Source organism: Schistocerca gregaria, chromosome X (assembly GCF_023897955.1).
Source record: "Schistocerca gregaria isolate iqSchGreg1 chromosome X, iqSchGreg1.2, whole genome shotgun sequence".
Classification (NCBI taxonomy): Eukaryota; Metazoa; Arthropoda; class Insecta; order Orthoptera; family Acrididae; genus Schistocerca; species Schistocerca gregaria.
The window spans coordinates 171,075,210-171,098,561 of NC_064931.1; the positions used below are offsets into that span (position 1 = coordinate 171,075,210).

The following is a 23,352-nucleotide window of genomic DNA, read 5'->3' on the forward strand; positions in this document are numbered from 1 at the left end:
ACAGCACACCAGAAAAGTATAAATTTATAATGCACATTACAAGTAGTAGTAGTAGCTGCGACATTTCACATTCAGTACTCTAAATCCATGAAATTAACAATAAAGCCAACAATGACACTCTGAAATTAGTAAAAGACACCTATCCTTAAATATTTCACTACATTTACATTCAATTTCAAAAGCTATCCTTCATATATACTGGTGCTAGATGGTGCAAAACAATAAATGTAAAAACATTCTGTAGTATATACATTAAAAATAGAAAACAATAATTAGATGCATCCTTCCAAGATGTGCACATGGGTGAAAAATCTGAAAACTGACATCCATCTGAGGCTATTGTCATTGGAGTTGTCAAAATTTTATATTTTGTTGCACATTTCTCACACTGCAATGAAACATTGTGTATTTTTAGAGATTTAAAGTTTTCTAGCAGATTAAAACTGTGTGCTGGACTGGGACTCCAACCTCGAACTTGGCCTTTCAAGTCCTGGTCTATGACACGGCTTTAATCCGACAGGAAGTTGCAATCACACCACACACACTGCTGCTGACAAACTCTTTTCTTGTAGAGATTTATTGGTAAATGAGCTAATATGCAAACATTGTCAGCTAAATCAGCTTATTTTTTTTAAAAAAAGTAAATTGCACTGAATGTAAATAAATTTGATCCATATTCTCTATCCACTTCAAAGGTTACAGTGTGAAACTCGGTATTATTTCCCACTGATAAAATTCTTGATTCTCCTACAGTTTGTGTATATGTGAGAAAGAAACTAACATTTAAATTCAAAAGCATATCTAATTAGACTTTTTATTATTTTAGATTGTTCTACATTTTATCTTAATGCAATTTTTTTAAAAAGCATGGGAAACAGACAATACTAAAGTTACACACTGCCCACGAGCACAAGACGCACACTATAATATGAGCACAAGGCACACACTGCAATATCAGTTGTCTGGTTTGCTTAAACTTATAAGGAAGAAATTTCCATGGCAGTTTAGAACTAGTGATGTGAACTAAACATTTACCAAAACTCACCTACATTTACGGCAACAATAGACCAGAGGCTCAGGTCTTACGGTGATTAAACCCGGATCTGGCTTCACAACATCTGCACAGCTTTTCGGCAATATCTTGACTGTAACAATTTTCTCTCATTATGTTGTAGCCCAAATCAAACAAGAAAGGAAACTATTTTAGGTTGAATTCATACTAGTTTCTTAAGAAGGCTGAAATGTGGTACAGTGGAACTTTGTTTACCTGGACCTCATCAACCGGATTAGAGGCAACAATCTATGACAATAACAAATAAATTTAAATTCAACCCAGTGCTATATACAGATCCCAGCTACGTGTCAATTAACAAGTTGACTCTAAGCTGTAAAGTACTGTATTGTCCTATTTGTTGAGAGTGTAAACTGACAACAAACAAAAAGTAAGTTGTAGTTTAGATGAACTGTATAGGATGGATAAAGGAAAACTGTTGAAAAACGTTGCTGCTGAATTTGGTCATGAAGCATTTGCAAAGATTTCAGTATGCTCAGACATGCATGTTATAGATGTAAATGAGGTGCTGTGAAAAAACAATGACATTGGTTACAGTATGATTTCTGATGATGAAATCATTGCCATTTGTTTATCTGCAATTAAAGATAACTGAAATGATAGATTATCTGATGGAACTGGTGCTCACTCTAAAGGCATTATGACACACACATAGGCAACAACACAGTTGGTCAAAATAATGATTTATTTCCTTGAACATGAAGATTTGCTCCTCAATTTAGTCCTACGAGACTACACATGTAAAAAAATAAAAAAAAATTAAAAAAATTAAAAAAAGACTCTTTAGCTGAACTGATGCTGGTGAAACCCCTACATTACAATGCTGCATGTAGATGACATACAGATGTGGCTCAAAATAAATTTATTATTTCAGTGTATAAATCTCACAATTTTTTTTCCTCATTATCTAGTTGTATGCCGTTCACTTGCAGGCCTCTGGTCCCCTGCACTGGTACATTTAGGTTTGGAGTGTATAGTATAAAAAGACTCACTAACCTCCCTTTATTTGCCCTCCACAATGATGAGATGGAACACAACCTGTTATGTAAAAACACTTTATTCCATAATATACAAGATGCTACTCCACAGTACTTTACAAACTGTACATTTCTATCTGCTGTAGTGCTTGGCTGGCCAAGATATACTTCTGTTCCTATGGTATCTCCAGGACACCTGATGCAGCTGCTCTTAATGGCCACTTGGCAGTACTTGCATGTATATAAAACCTGGAAAGTCCAGTTCCATACATCTAAAGTTCCAAATTCCCAGGCAAAGAGAAGGTTATACTGTAAAAGGTGACCTATCCAGTTTGCAAAATGCCACTAGAAGGCATTTGGAGAGTGCAAAGTGAGTTATGGAACTCAACATACTCCCACTCTTAGATTAGATTCATTCCATAGACCCAAAAATGAGATGATTCTTCTGGGTGTGGAACATGTAATGTCAGAAAGAACATAAAACATTCGAATATAATACTCACTACCCTGATCATTTGTCAGGAGATCGTCAAACAGATGAATACATTACAATAAACTGGAACTGCTAATATTTACAGAATACACGTCAGGATGAAACATAGTTATGCACTTTTAATAAATTCATCTTACACACAAATCTACTCTTGACTGTTGTGATCAAGTGCTCTCAAAACTGAAATCTAACAGACATTTATACTCAAGCAGGTCTAACAGTCCTTGTTAAGATTTCCATCTATAAAGTAGGAGGAGTTGCCTGTCAAAAAGTCTTTCAAACTCTGTTTAAACCGTACTTTATCTGAAACCAAGATTTAAATAATTGCTGACAATTTATCGAAATGTGTGATCCTGAATATTGGACCACTTTATGGACCAAGGTAAGTGATTTTAGGTCTTTATGTAGATTGTTCTTATTCCTAGTACTGACACTGTGTATTGAGCTATGGATTGGAAATAGATATATATTACTTGCAACAAATTTCATTAAGGAATAAATATACTGAGAAGCAGTCGTCAGAATACAAAGTTCCTTGAACAGGTTTCTGTTAGATGTTCTCAAATTTACACCACAAGTACACACTTTTGCATGCTAAAAACTTTTGCTTGGTTTGATGAGTTATCCCATAATATGATCCCATATGATACAACAGAGTGAAAGTAAGCAAAGTATTCAAGGTTTTTATATTTATTTTTCCTACATCTGGCATAATTCTCACTGTAAATACAGACTTGTTTAGGCACTTCAGCAATTCTGTGGTATGCCCTTCCAAACTGAATTTATTATTGAGTTGTAATTCCAGAAATTTAACACTGCCAACCTCTTCAATCTGCATGTCTCTATATGATATACACATGCTGGAAGGAAATCTCTTACAGGTTCTGAACTGCATACAGTGGGTCTTTTCGAAGTTTAATGACAGTGAATTAGCTTTAAACCACTTGTTAATGTCAGTGAAAATTTGATTAGCAGAAATCTGCACTTGACTTGCTACTTATTGCAATGTTTGTATTGTCTGCAAACAAAACAAACTTAGCATCTGGCAATGTAACAGATTTATGTATACGAGAAAAGGCAAAGGACCCAAGATGGAACCTTGAGGAACATCACATGTTATCAACTCCCAATTAAACGAAGACTGACTGCTTACTGAACAGGTATTTCACAATGACAACCTTTGTTTCTGGTTGGTTAGAGAAGACTCAAACCATTTCGTAGTCTTACCAGTGACACCATAATATTCCAATGAGACTTCTCATTTTACAAGATAAATAAAAATTTAACAAGCAACAAATGAAAATATCAATTCCAAACAAGGAAAACAACACAAACAAATATCACTAGACACAAAATCTTAGCACATAAAAATAAAATACACTAACATTTCAGATACACAAAAAGTAACAAAATATTACTGTCACAACACATACAAAACATGAAAAATATTAACATTGAAAAGGGAGGGGGGTGAGGGGGTGGGAGGAGGGGGGTGAGGGGGGAGGGGGGGGGAGGGGGGGGAGAGAGAGAGAGAGAGAGAGAGAGAGAGAGAGAGAGAGAGAGAGAGAGAGAGAGAGAGAGAATATTATTGCCACACAGCATATGAGACATGAAGAGTACTTAACATTTAGGCCATAAAAAGCAAGAAAAATATTACTGTATCAATATGGCGGTTAAGAAATTAATACTGACAATAGTCCCTCGACCCACAAGTGAAAATTTACAGTCTCTCAAGCTGAGATTGTATCGTATGATTTGTTGCTGTAAACAGCAATTAGGTGATGGGCTTCTATTGTTTACCACCACACAAATGAGATGGAACACACAACTGATTCACTGCTAAGGCAGGAGAGAGAGTTTTGCTGTAGGTCTCTTAATCTGTCCATTAGCAGTTTTTACTATCACTACAAGCAGACACGTATCACGACTGGGAAACAGCTGTTCGACGACACCCAGCCTCCACACCACGGGAGGCAAGGATACGTCTTGGTCAGAACATGAATGCCAATCCAGGGCTGCATTGCTCCCTCTGATGTGCATTTACTGCATTGCTACAGCTGATGCAAGTATTCAATAGATCACCTCTTCCAAGAGGACTGATGCAGCTGCTCTGTGCAACCTGTTGGCATGAATCTTAAGGACAGAGTGTTCAGGATTGGCACAAACAGCTGTCCAATTAGAAAATGCCCATGACTGAGAGCAGATGGAGAATTTATGTCATGAGAGCGAGTACACAATGGCCTTGAATTTAAACACACTTCTATCCAAGTTAACACTGTACTCAGGTCTTCATATTTCAATACTGTGTTGCCAATGACACGTTTGAGATATGACTTCATATGTTTGAGCCCTGCTTCCCACAGTCCTCCAAAATAAGGAGCATGAGTTCGAGTAAAATTCCAAGTGATATCCTGTGAGGTTGAAAAGTTCACCACACTCATCTGTAGCATCACAGCAGAAAAAAAGTTCAAGTTCATTGTGTGGACCTACACATAGTACCATTTGATAATCACCATACATGTGAAAAGGTTTTACTCTTCTCACAAAGAATCTCCTGAGGACAGCCAGAAATGAGTTCATTACTAAGCCACTAACTAACTATAGGTGGATGACTTTGGTTGTCATACATAAAAATAAAGCAATATAGGCCTTGGTAGTAACTGTACACCATCTTCCCCCATGCTTCACAATAACAGGGTCTACATAATCCACTCCACAAAACTGAAAGGATGAGACTGGTTTATTCTAGATGCTGGTAGTTGACCCACAAGTTGAACTGCAACCTAGGGCTTATACCTAAAGCATTTCAAAAATTTTCCCGTTGATGCTTCTGACTGTGTTATGCCCATTGGGAATCCAAAACGTCTTATGGAATATAGACAGCGAAAGCTGTGACTCAGAACACAACTGATTTTCATGTTCATACACAGTGAGAATTTTTGTCAAATGGTTGGTTGGCTGTTTTGGGGAAGGAGACCAGACAACGTGGTCATCGGTCTCATCGGATTAGAGAAGGACAGGGAAGGAAGTCGGCCGTGCCCTTTGAAAGGAACCATCCCGGCATTTGCCTGGAGCGATTTAGGGAAATCACGGAAAACCTAAATCAGGATGGCCGGATGTGGGATTGAACCGTCGTCCTCCCGAATGCGAGTCCAGTGTCTAACCACTGCGCCACCTCGCTCGGTTTTTGTCAAATGATCTCATGTAGTATGATAATAGGATGTCTCATCATGCGGTACATTAACATCCCTCCCACTCATAAAATACCTTCTGGATCAATGAACCGGTGCAAATCTTTTAATTTGTTATTATGTGGAACAGAGGCATTGACCTTCAGCAAAGTGATCTCACTGCCACACTCACCATGTTGAACTGTGCCAAAGGCTCTTTTGATACCATTTTGGCATTCTTGTGAGGTGACTGGCCCAGTTATCCTGTCTGCTCGTTGCAACCTATTCTTGTTAGAAAACCTCAGTGCATAAGCCAAAACCCTGTTGGTTTTCTTGAATGAAGAATATTTACACAGCAATTCATCATGTTGGTTTTCTTGGATGAGGAATATTTACACAGCAATTCATCATCAAGCTTAATAACAGATGCCAAGGATGCTTGGACACACATTCTTTCTGGTGTATCTTCTATCACAAGTAAACGACAACTGCTATAGTCCAAATCATGGTTTGATATAGCCATGAAGGGCCAGACCACCACTGTGGGACTAATGCCACATGATAAGCTATCAGCTTCTGATTTAGCATGTCTCCAACAAGGAACTGTACTCAGTCCTAAATTTCACAGACCCTCTTGGCAAGAAAAGTTTTGCAGTGACTACGACTATGTTGCCGGCAATAGAGAACTATTGTGGAGTCCATCCACAGATGTATACTATTTTTTATGACGTCTAAGACAATTTCCACTTTGCAAATGAGTTGAGCAAAAAGCAGTGCACCACATGATTCCAGTCATGGTAGTGTGTGTTGTCCGACAGGTGCAAAACAAGATTTAGCTGCAGCCAACAAAACTACAACATTGTTACTGGGAAGAACATATCCGATATATACATATGCACCATACAGCAACTGTGAAGCATCACAAAAAGATGGACTTTTAGTTTATCATATTGACGACAGGGAATGATGTTACTTCTATTCAAAATATCATTTACGGAAGGCAACTACACATAAAGGGCATGCCATTCATTAACCGGGTTGAATGGAAGAGCTTCATCCCAATCAAGACTTAGTTGCCCCAAGTACTGTATGAACAGCTTGCACATTATGACTGCTGGACTCAGAAGTCCTAGTGGGTCAAAAATAGATGCTGTTGTAGATGTAACATTATGCTTGCTAATCTTTAAGCACTGATGATTTTTCAACTGTACAAGGCACTGAAATGTGTCAGAGCCAGGGTGCCATAAGATTCCTAAACTTTTACGGCTTCTTTGGCAGTGAGATTACAAGGCAAATATGTTTCTCTGGCCTTGCACTTGAATTTGTTCCATAACTTTGTAACTATTGTAATACCATTTTCTCAGTGAAAATTCCCAAAAGCAGATAGTTGGGTCAGATGGGTTTGAATTACCTGAGCTTCAGCTGTCATAGCTGACCCATCAAAGAAGTCTTTCACATAGCAGCTACACAACAAAGCTTAGGATTCCACTGGAAACCTGTCCTGAGCTTCCACAACCAACTGTTGTAGATATCTAGTCACAAGAAAGGCTGCAGGAGCAGTTCCATAAGTTACTGTAGGTAATTTATATTCCAGCATTGGTTTAGATGGCGATTCCCATCACTGAATTGTCTGCAGTTTCCTATCATCAGCAGGGAGACAGAGAGACCTGCCGATACATTTTTGCTAGGTCAGCTGATAGACTCACATTAATTTTATAATATGGTAAAATAAATCTGGTTGGATAGTGGGACCAACCATGAAGATATCATTGAGAGATACTCCATTGGAAGTGGCAGCAGGATCATGAAACACTACCCTCAACTTATTCATACAGCTGCAGTCCATGGAAACAGCGCGATGTGGAAAGTAAAACCTTGGCCCATCAATATCCTGAGAATTAGAGACCTCCATGAGTCATAGTTCAATATACTTACACATGAATGTGGCATATTCCCTTTTCAGATTCAGTTACCTTTTAAATCTCTGCTCATGATGGTCCAGTCATTTAGAGGCCTTGTTGTCATGATTCATCTACGGGTTAACAGTAAAGTTTCACTGGTGGTCGAATCATAAACCTCCTGCTTTCGAGCTGTGTGGCACCTGAAAGTGAGCCTCACATACTTTTTCCTGTTTATCATGACATTGGAAGACAGTTCCACTAGGTCCAAAAACCTTCGCAGTTTGGTGACTAGACTGTAACCAATAACAAAGCACGTGGTCACTGTAAGAGGAGGCATGATGCATGAAGCTGAAGGAATTCTGCCAGACAAAATCCAGCCACATTTAGTTTCAATCAGTCATTATGATTTGGTTTCTCCAACCTTTCTCTACATACAATATTGACGAAAATCTCAGCACCAAGAATTAAATGTACTATGACAGGCTTATTGAATTCGGGATCAGCAACTGGTAGATCAAGTGGGACATTCCAACATCTTATGTCTGTATTGCTTGCTGGTAGGTCACTGGTGACATTGTCCACAAATAGAATAACTGGTTCTAATATTAATGTCGCTAAACCTAGATGACACTTCAACAATATATGTATAAGCCACTGAGTCTGCAAAGGCATTGTTTATGCCATTCACAGAATATTACTATTTCATTTCAATTTTAATTTATCTGCCGTGTTCTTAGATATAAAAGACAGCACTCTACAAGACTGCTGCCAACCCATGCCCTCTTTAATGTTGACAACAGCAGTTGCCAACATAGTATCACGGTTTATATGAGATCTCACCTCTGTAGGCTTCCAGATTCACAATTCTGTCTATCCTTTGAATTAGCTGACTTGTGGAGCAATAGCAGTACATTGTGCCTTCACTTAGAGGTCTTATAAGGAGAAACCTCACATTTATTTGAGAAGTGACCAGGGCATGTGCACAAAAGCAAAGCTTATTTCTTGTTACAAATGTCTGTTGCTAATCGATGTATAGTGCTTGAAATCCCTTGCATTTGCTGATGGCATGAGATTCATTATAAAATTGACATGCCTCCTCAGCTTCTACATCTACATCTACATTTATACTCCACAAGCCACCCAATGGTGTGTGGCGGAGGGCACTTTACGTGCCACTGTCATTACCTAACTTTCCCGTTCCAGTCGCGTATGGTTCGCGGGAAGAACGACTGCCGGAAACCCTCCGTGCACGCTCGAATCTCTCTAATTCTACAATCGTGATCTCCTCGGGAGGTATAAGTAGGGTGAAGCAATACATTTGATATCTCATCCAGAAACGCACTCTCTCGAAACCTGGACAGCAAGCTACACCGCGATACAGAGCGCCTCTCTTGCAACGTCTGCCACTTGAGTTTGCTAAACATCTCCGTAACGCTTACCAAATAACACTGTGACGAAACACGCCGCTCTTCTTTCAATCTTTTCTATCTCTTCCGTCAACCCGATCTGGTATGGATTCCACACTGATGAGCAATACACAAGTATAGGTCGAATGAGTGTTTTGTAAGCCACCTCCTTTGTTGATGGACTACATTTTCTAAGGACTCTCCCAATGAATCTCAACCTGGCATCCACCTTACCAACAATTAATTTTATATAAAGATTCCACTTCAAATTGTTCCTTACCCATACTCCCAGATATTTTACAGAAGTAACTGCTACCAGTGTTTGTTCCGCTATCATACAATCATACAATAAAGGATCCTTCTTTCTATGTATTCGCAATACTTTACATCTGTCTATGTTAAGGATCAGATGCCACTCCCTGCACCAAGTGCCTATCCGCTGCAATTTTCTAATGCTGCAACTTCTCTGTATACTATATTCTGCAAAAAGCCGCATGGAACTTCCGACACTATCTACTAGGTTCAGCTTTAAGCAGATAAGCCTTCCTGGCCTGTTTGATTTGAATTACTGGTATTTCCTTGCAGATCCTTAGAAGTGATGTCCCGGAAGCCAATCAAATCAAGAGCCTGACATTTTGTTTCTAAAAAGACACCAATCAACTCAAGAGCCTGACATGTTTTTTCAAAAACGTCTATCAGTTGATTCTAAATGGTGAACATGGCCACACACATTTTTGCCCCCCCCCCCCCCCCCCCCCCACTCATGACAGTCGATAGGTCACATAGCAGCCAGAATTGCTTCCGAAAGAATGACTTCATGTAGTGGAATGTCAGGTTAAGAGCCTCCAAGACCTTCAAATGGCTACACGTGATTGATTAATTGCCTGTAACAGGTTGTCACCCATGGTCGACTGCATGTGATGTCAACAAAGCCTTTGAGCCTTTGCATGTCTGGCTGCAATTATTTTTGTATTATCATACAGCCCTCCTGGTTAGCCGAGCAGTCTAACATACTGCCTTCCACGTGGGAAGGCGTGGCTGTCCCCGGCACGAATCTGCCTGGTGGATTAGTGTTGAGGTCCAGTGAGACGACCAGTCTGTGGATGGTTTTTAAGGCGGTTTTCCATCTGCCTCGGCGAATGCAGGCTGGTTCCCCTTTTTCTGCCTCAGTTACACTATTTCGACGACTGCTGCAAAAACAAAAGTCTTGGGATACATCCTAATATTGTGTTGGACCTCCTCCTGCCTGGCGTAGAGAAGCAACTTCATGTGGGATGGACTACACAAGTCGTTGGAAGTCTTTTGCAGAAATATTGAGCCATGATGCCCCTACAGCCATCCATAATTGTTAAAGTGTTGTCAGTGCAGGATTTTGTGCACAAACTGACCTCTTGATTAAGTCCCATAAATGTTCGAAGGGATTTATGCTGAGAAATCTGGGTGTCCAAATCATTCACTTGAACTGTCTAGAATGTTCTGACATTGCACTTGTCATCCTCAAAAATTCTATCACTGTTTGGGATCGTGAAGTCCATGAATGATTGCAAATGGTCTCCAAGTAGTTGAACACAACCATTTTCAGTCAATGATCAGTTCAATTGGACCGGAGGACCCAATCCATTCTATGTACACACAGCCCACATCATTATGGAGCCACCAGCAGCTTACAAAGTGCCTTGTTGACAACTTGGGTACCTGGTTTCATGGGGTCTGTGCCACACACTAACCCTACCATCAACTCTTAGCAACTGAAATAAGGACTCATCTGACCAGGCCATAATTTTCCAGTCATATAGGATTCAATCGATATTGTCATGAGCTCAGCAGAGGTACTTCAGGCGATGATGTGCTGTTAGCAAAAGCACTCACGTTGGTCGTCTGTTGCCATAGCCCATTAATGCCACATTTTACCACGATGTCCTAACGGATATGCTCGTAGTATATCCCACATTGGTTTATGCGGTTATTTCACGTAGTGTTGGTCGTCTGTTAGCACTGACAACTCTACACAAAGGCTGCTGCAGCTCTCGGTTGTTAAGTGAAGGCCGTAGTGAGAGGTACTGCCTGGAATTTGATATTCTTGACACTTTCTTGACACCGTGGGTTTCGGGATACTGAATTCCCTAACAATTTTCGAAATGGAATGTCCAACGCATCTAGCTCCAACTACCATTACGTGTTCAGAGTCTTAATTCCCATTGTGTGGCCATAATCACGTTGGAAACCTTTTCACATTAATCCCCTGAGTACAAATGACAGATCTGCTAATACACTGCTCTTTTACCCTTTTTGTACGCGATACTGCCGTCATCTGTACATGTGCATATTGCTATCGAAGACTTTTGTTCCCTCAGTGTATTTCCACTCCACAATGATGGAGACAGAACACAACTTGTTATGTAAAAATACTTAATTCCATAGTATAAAACGTGCTAGTGCATACTACTTTACAAATCTCACACTTCTGCTCGTTGCGGTGCTTGGCTGGCCAAGACATACTACCATTCATAATTCTGTCTCCAGGCTACCTGTTATTCTAACAGATGGCAAGAAACAATGGATTCCACGCACTGCAGCGCTTGTAAGGCTGACACATCCATCTGCTCGCTGCAGTCTCCAAGGTAACCTTTTCTCTAATATAATAACAATGCAGTCTGCTCACTGATGTGCTTGCCTAGCTGACACACATCTGCTCACTGCAAATTCTCCAAGGTAACTGACAATTTCTGCTCACCGTGGTCCTCAGCAATACCTGCCTGCCCTAAACAAGAGGACAGGTATGCACTCACAAATGCAGTTTCAAAGTTACTGGTAGGGAGCAGTTTATACTGGACAAGCTAATCAGTCCAGTTTTTCTAAATTAGGCACTAGATGTCACTAGCAATGGCAAAGTGAGTTATGGAGCTCAACACCAGTCAGCATTACATGAAAATAATATGTAATTTTTGTCTTTACATCAAAAATAAATATAATGTGTTTATAGCATTCAACCAATGTCATTTTATTTTTTCCTGATCTCCTGGGTTTCAGGATTTTTGGTCATCTGCATGACCTAAGGTCCCACATGTGTGGATAAACGAAGTTCCACTGTATCTCTTAGTCATGTGTCCCAAGAATGCACTGTAACCAACTAAGGACTATATACAGTCATCACACATAACTGTGTCAAGTTGTAGACCAAGTCAGGCCACAATGTCATCGTAATTCATTGTGACTCTTATCAGGCTACAGCAACACCACTTACTTTTCCTTCACAACTGTGTACAAGTTCAACATTTGGGTTAGTCACTTTCTAGACAGTAACGTTGGTTAATTCAATCATTTAACTGAGATGTTAAACTGCTGCCATAATAAATACAAGGAGAAATTAAACAAGAAAAACATGTGGCGTTTTCTGTGAACAGTTAAACGGAACAAAGCAAAATTACTATGCTTTTGCTGACTTGTAAAATTAATTACATAATTTGAATTCATATGCAACTGTTTGGCAACAGTGGTTTTTCATTATCACCTGGAAAATAGTCTACTAAACTCTGCAAAATTATCTTGGTGGCCAGGCATTTCGTCAGAAATACAAACATTTAAGTAGAAACTCAATTGTCTGAAGATCTGCACCATCTTCATCATCAAACAATGGATGACTGTTGGATCGACTCATGTCCCTTATACAGACAGCAATATTAGAATGCAGTCTTACAGAACAAAAGATCAGTTCTGAAGATACCACGTATCTCTCACTCCATTTTAATGGGACACTACAGTAAAAGCAGTCGCAATACTTTGTACATGCACCAATAGACTTAATAAAAACAGTAGCTACACTCTTAGTGAAGTGATTAGAAATTATAAAATTTTAGTCCAATCCATGGAGGAACATTAGGGGAAAGGTCACGTAATCACAGATTTTTGAACAGTGCTAGGAGGGAGTGTTCTGAACAACACTCTAAAAATCTTGACTGGTCAGGTGTGAGCATTGGAGTGGGGGTGGGTTTATGGGTCACTGTTTTGGCTTTTCTCCAATAACTAAGAGCATGTCTTCTAGCGAGAATGTTTCCCAGCACAAAATTAAACTACATAAGGTACTATACATTTTTTTCTGCATTCAGTGGCTGGAAAAATTGCTGATTCTTAAAAATATTATTGTAATGGTATAAAATTAAAGTCTATCTTTATGTAAAGTAGAGCTGTATTAAGAGAGAAATCGTGTTCTGGGGGTGCAACAAGGTGAACGGTGGATGGTGATGGAGGGAGGGGAGGGGGGGAGTAGGTTGCAGGATTGTGGACATACACTTCCCTCCCTCACAGGTCTGCAAATTGAAGATCAAGCAAGCGATTCCCACTCTGCCTACCCACTATGTTACAGGAAGAAACTACAGGGTGTTTCAGAAAGTTTTACGGGCCCTCCACAGTACGACGTATGAATCACTGGTGAGGCAGTGTGCAGATGTGCACAGTGAGTGGTTATTTTAAACAAAATGTGCTAACACTACATGGAATGCAGGTATGAGTTACTAATAACACTAATGCAAGTAATGCATATGGACAAAATCCACACAAATCATTGCACAGTGCTTGGCTGGCCAAGATATAGTTCTGAAACTTCCTGGCAGATTAAAACTGTGTGCCGGGCCGAGACTCGAACTTGGGACTTTTGCCTTTCGTAGGCAAGTGCTCTACCGACTGAGCTACCCAAGCAAAACTCAATCCCCGTCCTCACAGAGGACAAATTGATTCATAAGTCATACTGTACGGCAGCTGTAGCATTCTTCTGGGTAAGACAAATTCCCTCACTGTGATCACTGCTCCAGTTCTCTTACATGAGTATGCAAAATAGCTTCACTGAGCGTCTGTTTATATAGTGGAGTTACTTTCAGTTCATCGAGTGAGTACTTATTTGTAGTTTTCAAGTGGGCTGTTATGTGAAAAAGCTCAACAGCTGGAGCTCTCAGCTGTCTGTCACATTGAAAAGCCTTTTCAAAGTGTAACATGCTGTCAATATGTATTCAACAATGTCGATTTCATTGCCTCCACTATAACCGTCCGGAACACTTTTTGCAGCACGGGGTATATCAAATTCATCACCTCAGCCTCGCCTCTCTCAAAATCTGAAGAGGCTTAAATGCTTAAATTGTTTCCCTCTGCAACAGAAGTATGTCATCTAGGTGTTTTAGAACTTCAGATATTTCAACACTAGGTCAAGAAATGGATTACAGCAGATTAATGTTCTAGACTTGAAAATTATCTGTACCATTTCCTTAGATCATTCAGCTATATTCCTTCTTTGTGACTTCTCATTTACTGGTAGCAATGTGAGAGTTATTTTTAGAGAACACATTTTACACATTTTTAAACCTAAAATCATGTGAGGGCAACTAACTTCCCTGCCCAACTCCTGTGAAGACTTAAAATGGTTCTCTCTGTGCGGTAATCTTAGTACAGCCCACAGTCCATCTTGCTTTGCTGTGCCTAAGGCCTTGACAAGTCTGTAAAAGCCATACACAATGGATAGCTTTGAACTCTGTACTTCTCTTGCATTAGTTTGGCACTAAAAATTAGGCAAGACATGGAATCATGTAGTCGTGGAATACATTGAAACGTCCATCAGTGATTAGCAAAAGCTATTTTGCAAACTCAGCTTTAAGTAAGAATACTAATTACAGAAACTTGTTAGAAAGACCACTACATTTCATATGTTATATTTTGTTGTGTTTCTTAAGTTAATTTTTGAGAACTTCCAGCACATTCTCCTCCATTCACAATACATGAAATTGTAAAAAATATGCAGAATCAATAAAAACAAAGGATGTCAAAGTGACCACTATCTGAGGACATCATAATTATTTAAATCAATAAAAATTTCACTCCAAATGACATGATTACATACCTTTCTTTACATTTTCAGCTGCTATCTGTAGTCTGAAAAGACGAAATTGTAGATTCTTTTTATCAATTTTCCACCCCATAACATGATAAAGTTGCAGCTGAAGCTGAAATCCTTGATTCGGCATTGTTACATTTCTCTTACTTTTCACTCTGAAACAACACAAATGAGTTAATCATAACTAAATCACAGTTTTCACATAAGTAATTCCACGTGAAAACTTGAGCATATTTATTGAGTTTTGAAACTTTACACATTCACTTGCTAAACATATATAGTAAGAAACACAGATTTAAACATAGCTTTATAAATTATATAAGTGAAACCCACAACACATGGATGATTAGTATCGGTATGTTTTGCCAATACAAACACTGTATCAAAATTTATGAAATTACATAAAATATTTTACTGTAAAAATGCTCATGAACAAGACATTTTGAATCACGAACAAATATTCCACTGATGTTCTGTAGGAATTTTGTTATTACACATGCAGCCATTACATGTTCATTTATTATATTACTTCGAAGTAATGAGAAAAATTGAGAGAATCTGAAAATCCTGAGAAACAAAAATAGTGGTACACCTACAGCTATATGACTACTCTGTGACTCAAACTTACATGCTTGGTACAGGGTTCACAGAATCACTTTCAGATTATTTCTCAACCATTCAATTTTCAAATACTATGTGGGGAAAAATGAATGCCAAAATCTTTCCGTGTGAGCTCCGATTACTGTTATTTTATGACAGTGGGCATTTCTCCTTATGTAGGTGAGAATCCACAAAATATTTTTGCATTTGAAGGATAAAGTTGGTGATTGAAATTTCATGCAAAGGTCTTGCTGCAACAAAAAACATCTTTGTTTCATTGATTGCCATCTGAACTCTAGTATCATACCGTAACACACTCTCCTCTATTTTGTGACAAACCAAAATGAGCTGCCCTTATTTGAACTTTTTCATTGTCCTCCATCAATCCTATCTGGTAAGGATTCCATATCGGGTATCAGTCAATATTCTGGAAGAAGACAGACAGGTACAGTGTTGGTAGTTTCTTTACTAGAACTTCGACAATGTCTACTGAAATTCTACATTAAACAATTGGTTCTCTATAAACTTGAGTGTTCTCACAAGAAAGGCTGTAAAACCTCGAACACAGCCATATCCAGTAAAACACTGGTATTGAAACTGACAGACCACAGGTAGTGAAACTAAGGTCTGCATTATACTATGCAAAACAAATCAGGAATTGTTATTTTTTCATCCTGGAATTATCACCCACAAAGTGAATGGGTAAAAACTCATCTCATTGTAACATATGAGGTATCACATAAGTCTATGTACACTCCATGTTGCTAACAGAGACAGAGTGTACAGTCTCGTGGCACATGAAATTTGAGAAGTAAATGGAACGACTACCCAAAGGCTCAAAGAAAGCTTTTTACAATGCGAACACGTTGTGCAGTCTTCCAGATATTTCTTCCTGGCTTATCCATACACACAGGGGTACTCAAAAGTTCCACTTAGATTTCTCAGTTTTAATAAATTTAGTTGCAGTCCCAGACACAGGAATATGGGGAAAACAATTTTGTGTTTGTATGTCAAAGCCATTTATGGCTCACTGTGTATAGTTACTATTTCAAATTTATTCAGATTTAAACAACTTCCACAGAAATATAACAACTGTGAGTATTTATCAAAAAATGTACAACAAAAAGAGTATGCTCATAATGGACTCTCAATGATTTATTGACAAGATGGTGACAAGTTTTAAAACATGGCTCTGTGTGTACATCTCAGGTTTCAAATCCTAATGTGTCTTTCACCACTGATATTGATTCAAGTTACAGCTTAGTTTGGATGCAACATTAAATTGTAGGTCTAACTGTAGGAAAGAAAAAAACGCATCAACTATTTATAGCAAAGCGCACAATTGACAGACCAGTGACTTGATGGGAGTTCTACTTTCTTGACAAAATAATGATTGGGAGGCAGATCATTAATCATTTTGAAGACAATATGATAGGCAGCAGACTTGTACAGAAGTAGAAATGACTTGTGTCCACTTGCAAATCCTCATTCTTTTTCAGGACAAAAAACTTGAAAAGTCTCTCTCTCTCTCTCTCTCTCTCTCTCTCTCTCTCTCTCTCTCTCACACACACACACACACACACACACACAGATACTGTGGTGTGGCTCACATGATTGATTATCTTGACTGACGTGGAAGAAGCCCACATTTACTGCCTGTCTTTTGTCTCTCTCCGATTGCTACCCTTCTGCCAATGTTCACTAATCTCATCTTCTTGTATTCCTCATTCATTCATTCTTTCCATTTGTTGGCCACAAACTTCCCCAATTTCTCTAGTACTTAGTTTATTGCTTCTTTATTATTATTATTAGTTATCCTGCACTCAGTAAGCTACAACCTTCAATCTCTACCTCACTCTTTTTTTCTCTTTCTTTAATTTTTTTCAGCTAGTTTTCACCCTATGGGACTTTTCTCCTCAGCTCTGTGAACTGAACTGACCTTACCTTCACTCGGCTTTGAGAGGTACCCTGAAACAAGGTGATCTGATAAAACCTCACATTCTCCAATTACCTGTAGTGCTGCCAGTAAAGGGGCAATAGGAGTGGGGCTAGCCACTTCCATTTATCACTCTCCTGTAATTATTAGTCAACATTATGCTGCAATCAGTAGTTCACTGCACTCACAAAGGTAAAAATGGTTTCCAGAAACAACTGTTCTCTGACTGCTGTGCAAAGAGCTTTTTCTTAAAGCTTAGTATTCCACATAACGAAAATTTTCCTGACAAGAACCATGTCTCGCAGTAGGTCAAGAATATCTGTTATACATTTAAAAAATAAAATCATCTAGTCTTCATACTACTGGCAATACTTCTGTATTTGATACTGATTAAATTTTGAAACAACAACATGATCTGCCAGGTTGCACAGCCAGTAGTATACCAAAACACTGATCTTTGACAAGGATGACGCACCGTTTGCTGGCCATCCCCCTCTGCAACATGTCATGTTTCGTAGAGGAACCCTGCAATCTCTGGGCCAGTTTCAGAGGTTGGTCTACCTTTGCATGATCTGTTTAATAAATACTACATGTTTCACTCTAACACAGAGGAGACAAGTCTCTACAAATTCATGCACTGTAAGATGGAAGAGAGCCACTGCAATTTCAGAAGCAATAATAATTCACAGCTCAAGAGGAACAACAGTAGATCACCATTCTCCATCAACAGATAGTAGAATTGTTAGCCTCATCTTTGGATACAGCTGCATTGTACACATCATTTAAGGATGGTATTGAAACCACACACACACACACACACACACACACACACACACACACACACACACACACACACACACACATATATATATATATTGGATCTGGATGTTGCAGGAAATAGTTTTTTCTTCTTCAAAAGTTACATCCTCCTAAAGATCCAGAGAAGAAAACATACATCAAAATTTGTGAATGGGTTTCTGATTATTGTAGGTACCAAACACACAACATATGCTCCAAATTTGAAAGCAAATTTGAAAAGGCTACTCCTAATTTGCAGTTTTGTTGGTAAAAATGAACAGCTCAAGGAATCATATGATAAATCTCATCAGGGACTGGGTAATCACTATGCGCCTCACAAAGAAGTGTATAGTCAGGTTTTGACATTTGTCTTTAGGAGAAGTATTTTATATAAAACAAAGTTTTAAATTAACTCAAAAGTCAAAACAGCTCTGGCAACCATTCAAAGTTTCAGCATGGCGCACAGCTAAGTTTGACAAACAGTCAACATGACCAGCATGGAAATACACTTGATTGGATTTCAGTGATAGTAAACAGAGGAGTTCGAGGAGTAATCTGCCATGGCACAAAAAAAGAAACAAACGTGTACAACATTTTTCCGATTGAGAATTAAGCTCATCACAAAATTCCAGTCATGAAAGTTCTGTGTTGCATATTCACAGAGCACCATTGCTACTTCTTTTATGAAGTTGGCTTGCACCTGTACACCATTCCCTATTCTGTCTGCCTCCTCCATCATATCCACATTTGTAGTGCATCCCGTATCATTCACAATCTGCTGCGTGTATGACAGCTTTGGTCATGCCCCGCAATTCCTTCCCTCAACAGCTCCATCTGCCACTGTTCCCCTGATGTTATGGAGCCTTAAAATGTGTCCTACGAGGATGGCCATTCTTGTTTGGATGTGCCTCTAGAAAGATCTCATTTCTTGTATACTGCTCAGCACCTTTCATTGGTAATTGTCTCTCACCAGCTAATCTTCAACATCCCACTTAAGATTACCTCAAGTATTTTGTACATACCACATTCTAAAAAGAAATTTTCTGTCAACATATGAAATGTGGTCACATCAGCAGTGTCTGTCATTTGTAAGCTAAACACAAGACAAGAAAGCCAAAACCCAGAGCCACAGTGCATAAAATTCTCATGTTCAGGAACTCGGAAATAGACAACTCTCACACTATTAATAGAACAATAAAAATTAAGTAAAACAATATTATTTCATGTGGATGTGGAAGTATCTTCATCGTTGATTAATTGGATTACACACTCTGAACTTTGATCTCCAGTAATATAAAAATGTAACAAGAAAATTTAGACATACACTGGCCAACAATTACGTATAATATTTCAAACTGATGTGTTGTATAAATGTGTAGTAAGGAAAATCTCTTGTTTGACTGGATCATTAAACATCTTTTTGTTTTCCCAATTAATGAAAAAATTCACCAAGTTTATGCTGAGATTTGTTTTCAAACAGTAGATAAATTATGTACCAAATTCTATGAGCTATTTTCTCTTCAGTTATGTTACACAAAGGAAAAAAAAGCTTTCCTTATGGTATGTTTGGACCATGACTGCATTTTCTAATGGTTCATATCCACTCCTGAGCACCCAGTTGGTCCAATGGATATTTTATACATTCTTTTTCATGTGTCTGACAAGCAAATGTGGTGTCGTTTCTTGTAACTGGAAAGTGTTCTCATTGTATTGGTGTCATGTACGCATGTTAATAAGCATTTTCTGAAAATCTAATGATGACAGCAAGATTCTGTCAAAATCATTCATCATGAAATAAAATAAAGATACCACATGATTTTGCTGGAGAAGATTTTCCTACAAAAAGAGAATGTCCATCAGTAATTGGGCAGACTGTCATCAGTTTTATGTCATGTTGCCATCTGCTCATTTTGGAGATAACATTGCCAGAGAATTTATCTTTTGACAGGTGATTTTATACAGTGTACCCCATGGGTGAAGATGTAGGTTCTGTGCTATGACTCGGTCCCAGCTTTTTAGTCTTGTTTGCCCCAAGTGGTCCTTAATTTGCTGTTTAAGTGCTCTGTACCTGCCTGGCCTATGAGCTCTTTCTCCCATAATGTGGCTTTCCTGGTAGGATCTTTTTGCCCTTCTGACTTATGTTCTCAGTTTTTGGAGACACTCATTTCAAGGTACTTGTGAACTTGAACCTATCTGTCTTATGACTGGTACCGCATCTTTCATAGGTTCTTATGTTGCACTGATGAGTTCTTTAGCTTTTGTGTGCACGTTGTCATCTATTTCCACCTGCTCGGGACAACAAAAAATAATTCTGAGAAGGTTCCAATCAGCTTTCTGTAAGTTCTACCGTATCATGTCTTTAACATGTTTAATGCATTGTCATCTCAGTGTTCTTTCTGCAGGAGTCAACTGTAAAGTTTACAATGTTCTGACCACTTGTGGTGAGGCCCCTTTCCAGGTTCTGACCTTCCTTACCACATGTTCATTAATTACTGTGACATTTACATTAAACTATGCACCAGTTCTCCTTTCATATGTGGATGTATTTCCACTTCTGTTTGCCACTTCCATATTTTATGTAGTTATGTTTTCCTGTAGTATGATGCCTCCTCCACCTTGCACTAAACTAAACCATAATGACGACGGAGCATTTCCATCAATTGTATTTGATTCCTTTGATCACAGCTACTGTTGTCTTTAAACAGCTCTATGTACTTATCTATGGCATCATTGAACTAGACACACGTCGATATGAAAGTCTAACTTGCCATGACCGTCAAAACAAACACATAAACATGACAATGGCTGTCATCAGTTTTTGATGTGACAACATGAGCTGTGACTAGCATTCCAGGGATTTTCCCATCTTTTATACACAGTTCCTGTAAGCAGAGAATATCAAACTTCATTTCTTCAGTTACTTTGCATATTTCATACATGAGATACTGACTTCTCATACAATTTATCTGGGCAATTTATAAATACCTCCTGTCCACCTATGGAGTGTGTATGTTAAAAGTAGCAGTTTGGGCATGGTTTCTGAGGTTCAGATGCAGTTCTACCATGTGGTATAACAAACTGCTCAACAGTATACACTATTTTTCTTCTACAAAAAACCAAGCAGTATGTTCTCCAGCAGCTGACGACTGATGGTCAATATGTAGTTTCTTCGACCCCAACTGAACACAATCTACAGCATCAGGTACAAGAAATGTTATAGATCTCAGTTTTGGATGCTTAGTCCTTATTATATGCCTCACTACTGGCAAGGCAGAGTGCATTTTCACTCCCTTCATAGAGTCGTTGCTGGTATATGTCCATTTTACTCTCAGTTAATTTGTACATTGCTTTCACAATGTTTGTGTCGTGAAGTCTTGGTTGTGCTGACTCAAGATTTGAAGATGTGTTGGCATCTCTTATGTTGAACATAATATTTATCTTTGTGGTTGGTTCTGTTCCTTTACCAGTACTTGGCTGAAATGGGATGGTGCTTTGCAGTTTTTTCATTTTTTTCTAGTTGCACTTGAAAGCTCATTGTATTGCATTTGGGTAACTTCTTTAGTTGGGGCATTATTGTACTCTTTTCAATGTGCAACCCGTTTTTCCAGGTTAGTAAATGCTGTACAGATTCCACATGTTTTTATGGCATGGTTGTAAATGATTCTCCTCCATCTGAGTTACCTGCATCTCTAGCAAAACTTTTATTTTTTTCTTTTCTGCCAAAAATTCCATACTCTCACTAGCATAAAAATTTCTGCCTTCTTACACATTTGACAAGTTATCTTCTCATTTCATAACGTTCTGTCATCAGATATTATTAGTCTTTTACCCATAATTGATGCATAGGGCAAGTCTGTCTAGGAACATCTGATAGGTTTGGCTGTCATTCTGATTTTCATTATACTGGATGTCATTCTGATTTGCATTAATAACCTTGTACTTCTCACACACACTACTACAACTGGATTGTGTCTGCTCTTTCCACAGTCTAACTTCTCACATCCATCTTCTCCAGAGTGAGCACAAGTAACTTCTTTCCTGGTGTAGGGTTATAATAATGATATTTATTGCTGTGGTGGACTACTACATAGTCCTTCGTAGCTATATACCTTTTGCTCATTGAGAAGGACTTTCCTCGTGTCGGGTCCTACCTCCATTATGAGATCAACTACTTTCCATCCTTTTGGTCCAGTTTTACATTCTGGAATAAACTGAGTCAAAATGGTCCCTTTCATGTTCTCCTTCTAAGTTCTGTGCATAAATAATCTCCTTTAGTTGCAGAACCTCCACGTCTGAAGGGACATTGTATATTATAATGAAGAGGTTTATTTTTTGCAGTAGTTCGCAAGTGAGGCTCTTGCAGAGTAGTATTATTCATTAATCCTGCAGTATCATCTTCTGAAGCTGTTTCCACAATAACTGTATTTTTCATTCTATCCATCTGTTTTATGCAGATCTGCTCCTTTGTCCTTGTTTGTACAAGACTTTACAAAAATAGTATTACTCTGTTTCTTAATTGCTATGTTATTTTGTCAGTTACATTTTCTCATTTCTCTGCAGCACTTGTCTAGCCACAACACTGCTACGAGGTGCACTCATTGTCTTTATTTGGCTCTCAGGCTCTCTTTTTCCAATTTGACTTGCTGTAATTTCGTCGTAGTGATAACTTGTGAAATGCGCAAAAGGTGATCATTTTCTTCATTTCTTCTGCCTTAACTGTTTTTTTTAGATACAAAGATCACTTTATCAATAAACTCCATAATTTCCTCCAAAATGTCGCCCACACTAAGCATGTTTATTAGACCTCTCTGTCGTTTGCCACGGAAACCTGAGAACAGTAGCTGTACAAAGTCACTAACCTGTCCGCAACACACACCACAAGCCACACTACATCAGCAGGGCCAGGTGCCACTAGCCACAGCAGCCAACGCCAGCCTGATCAAACCACTGACATCGCAAAGTCCGCCCAGCTGTTGCTGATGCCACACCACAGCACGCCCGTAGCATGACCTACTGGCTGCCCCCATAGCCAGTTAACTGGCTTCATTGACCAGGTACTTTCCATTTTAACTTCACACATCCACATTATTATCTATGTCCAATTGACCACAGACGAGGAGC

General features: G+C 38.8%; 1 protein-coding gene across 1 annotated transcript in view; it reads right to left on the reverse strand.

The window, feature by feature from the left end:
- LOC126298559 (dual specificity protein phosphatase MPK-4-like) overlaps positions 1-23,352 on the reverse strand; it is a 132,909-nt gene that overhangs the window by 46,623 nt on the left and 62,934 nt on the right. The window contains exons 6-7 of the mRNA XM_049989918.1: positions 14,904-15,052; positions 1,046-1,145 (exon numbers count right to left, since the gene is read on the reverse strand). Of these exons, the coding sequence (XP_049845875.1) occupies positions 1,046-1,145; positions 14,904-15,052 (249 nt within the window). The remainder of the gene's footprint in view (positions 1-1,045; positions 1,146-14,903; positions 15,053-23,352) is intronic.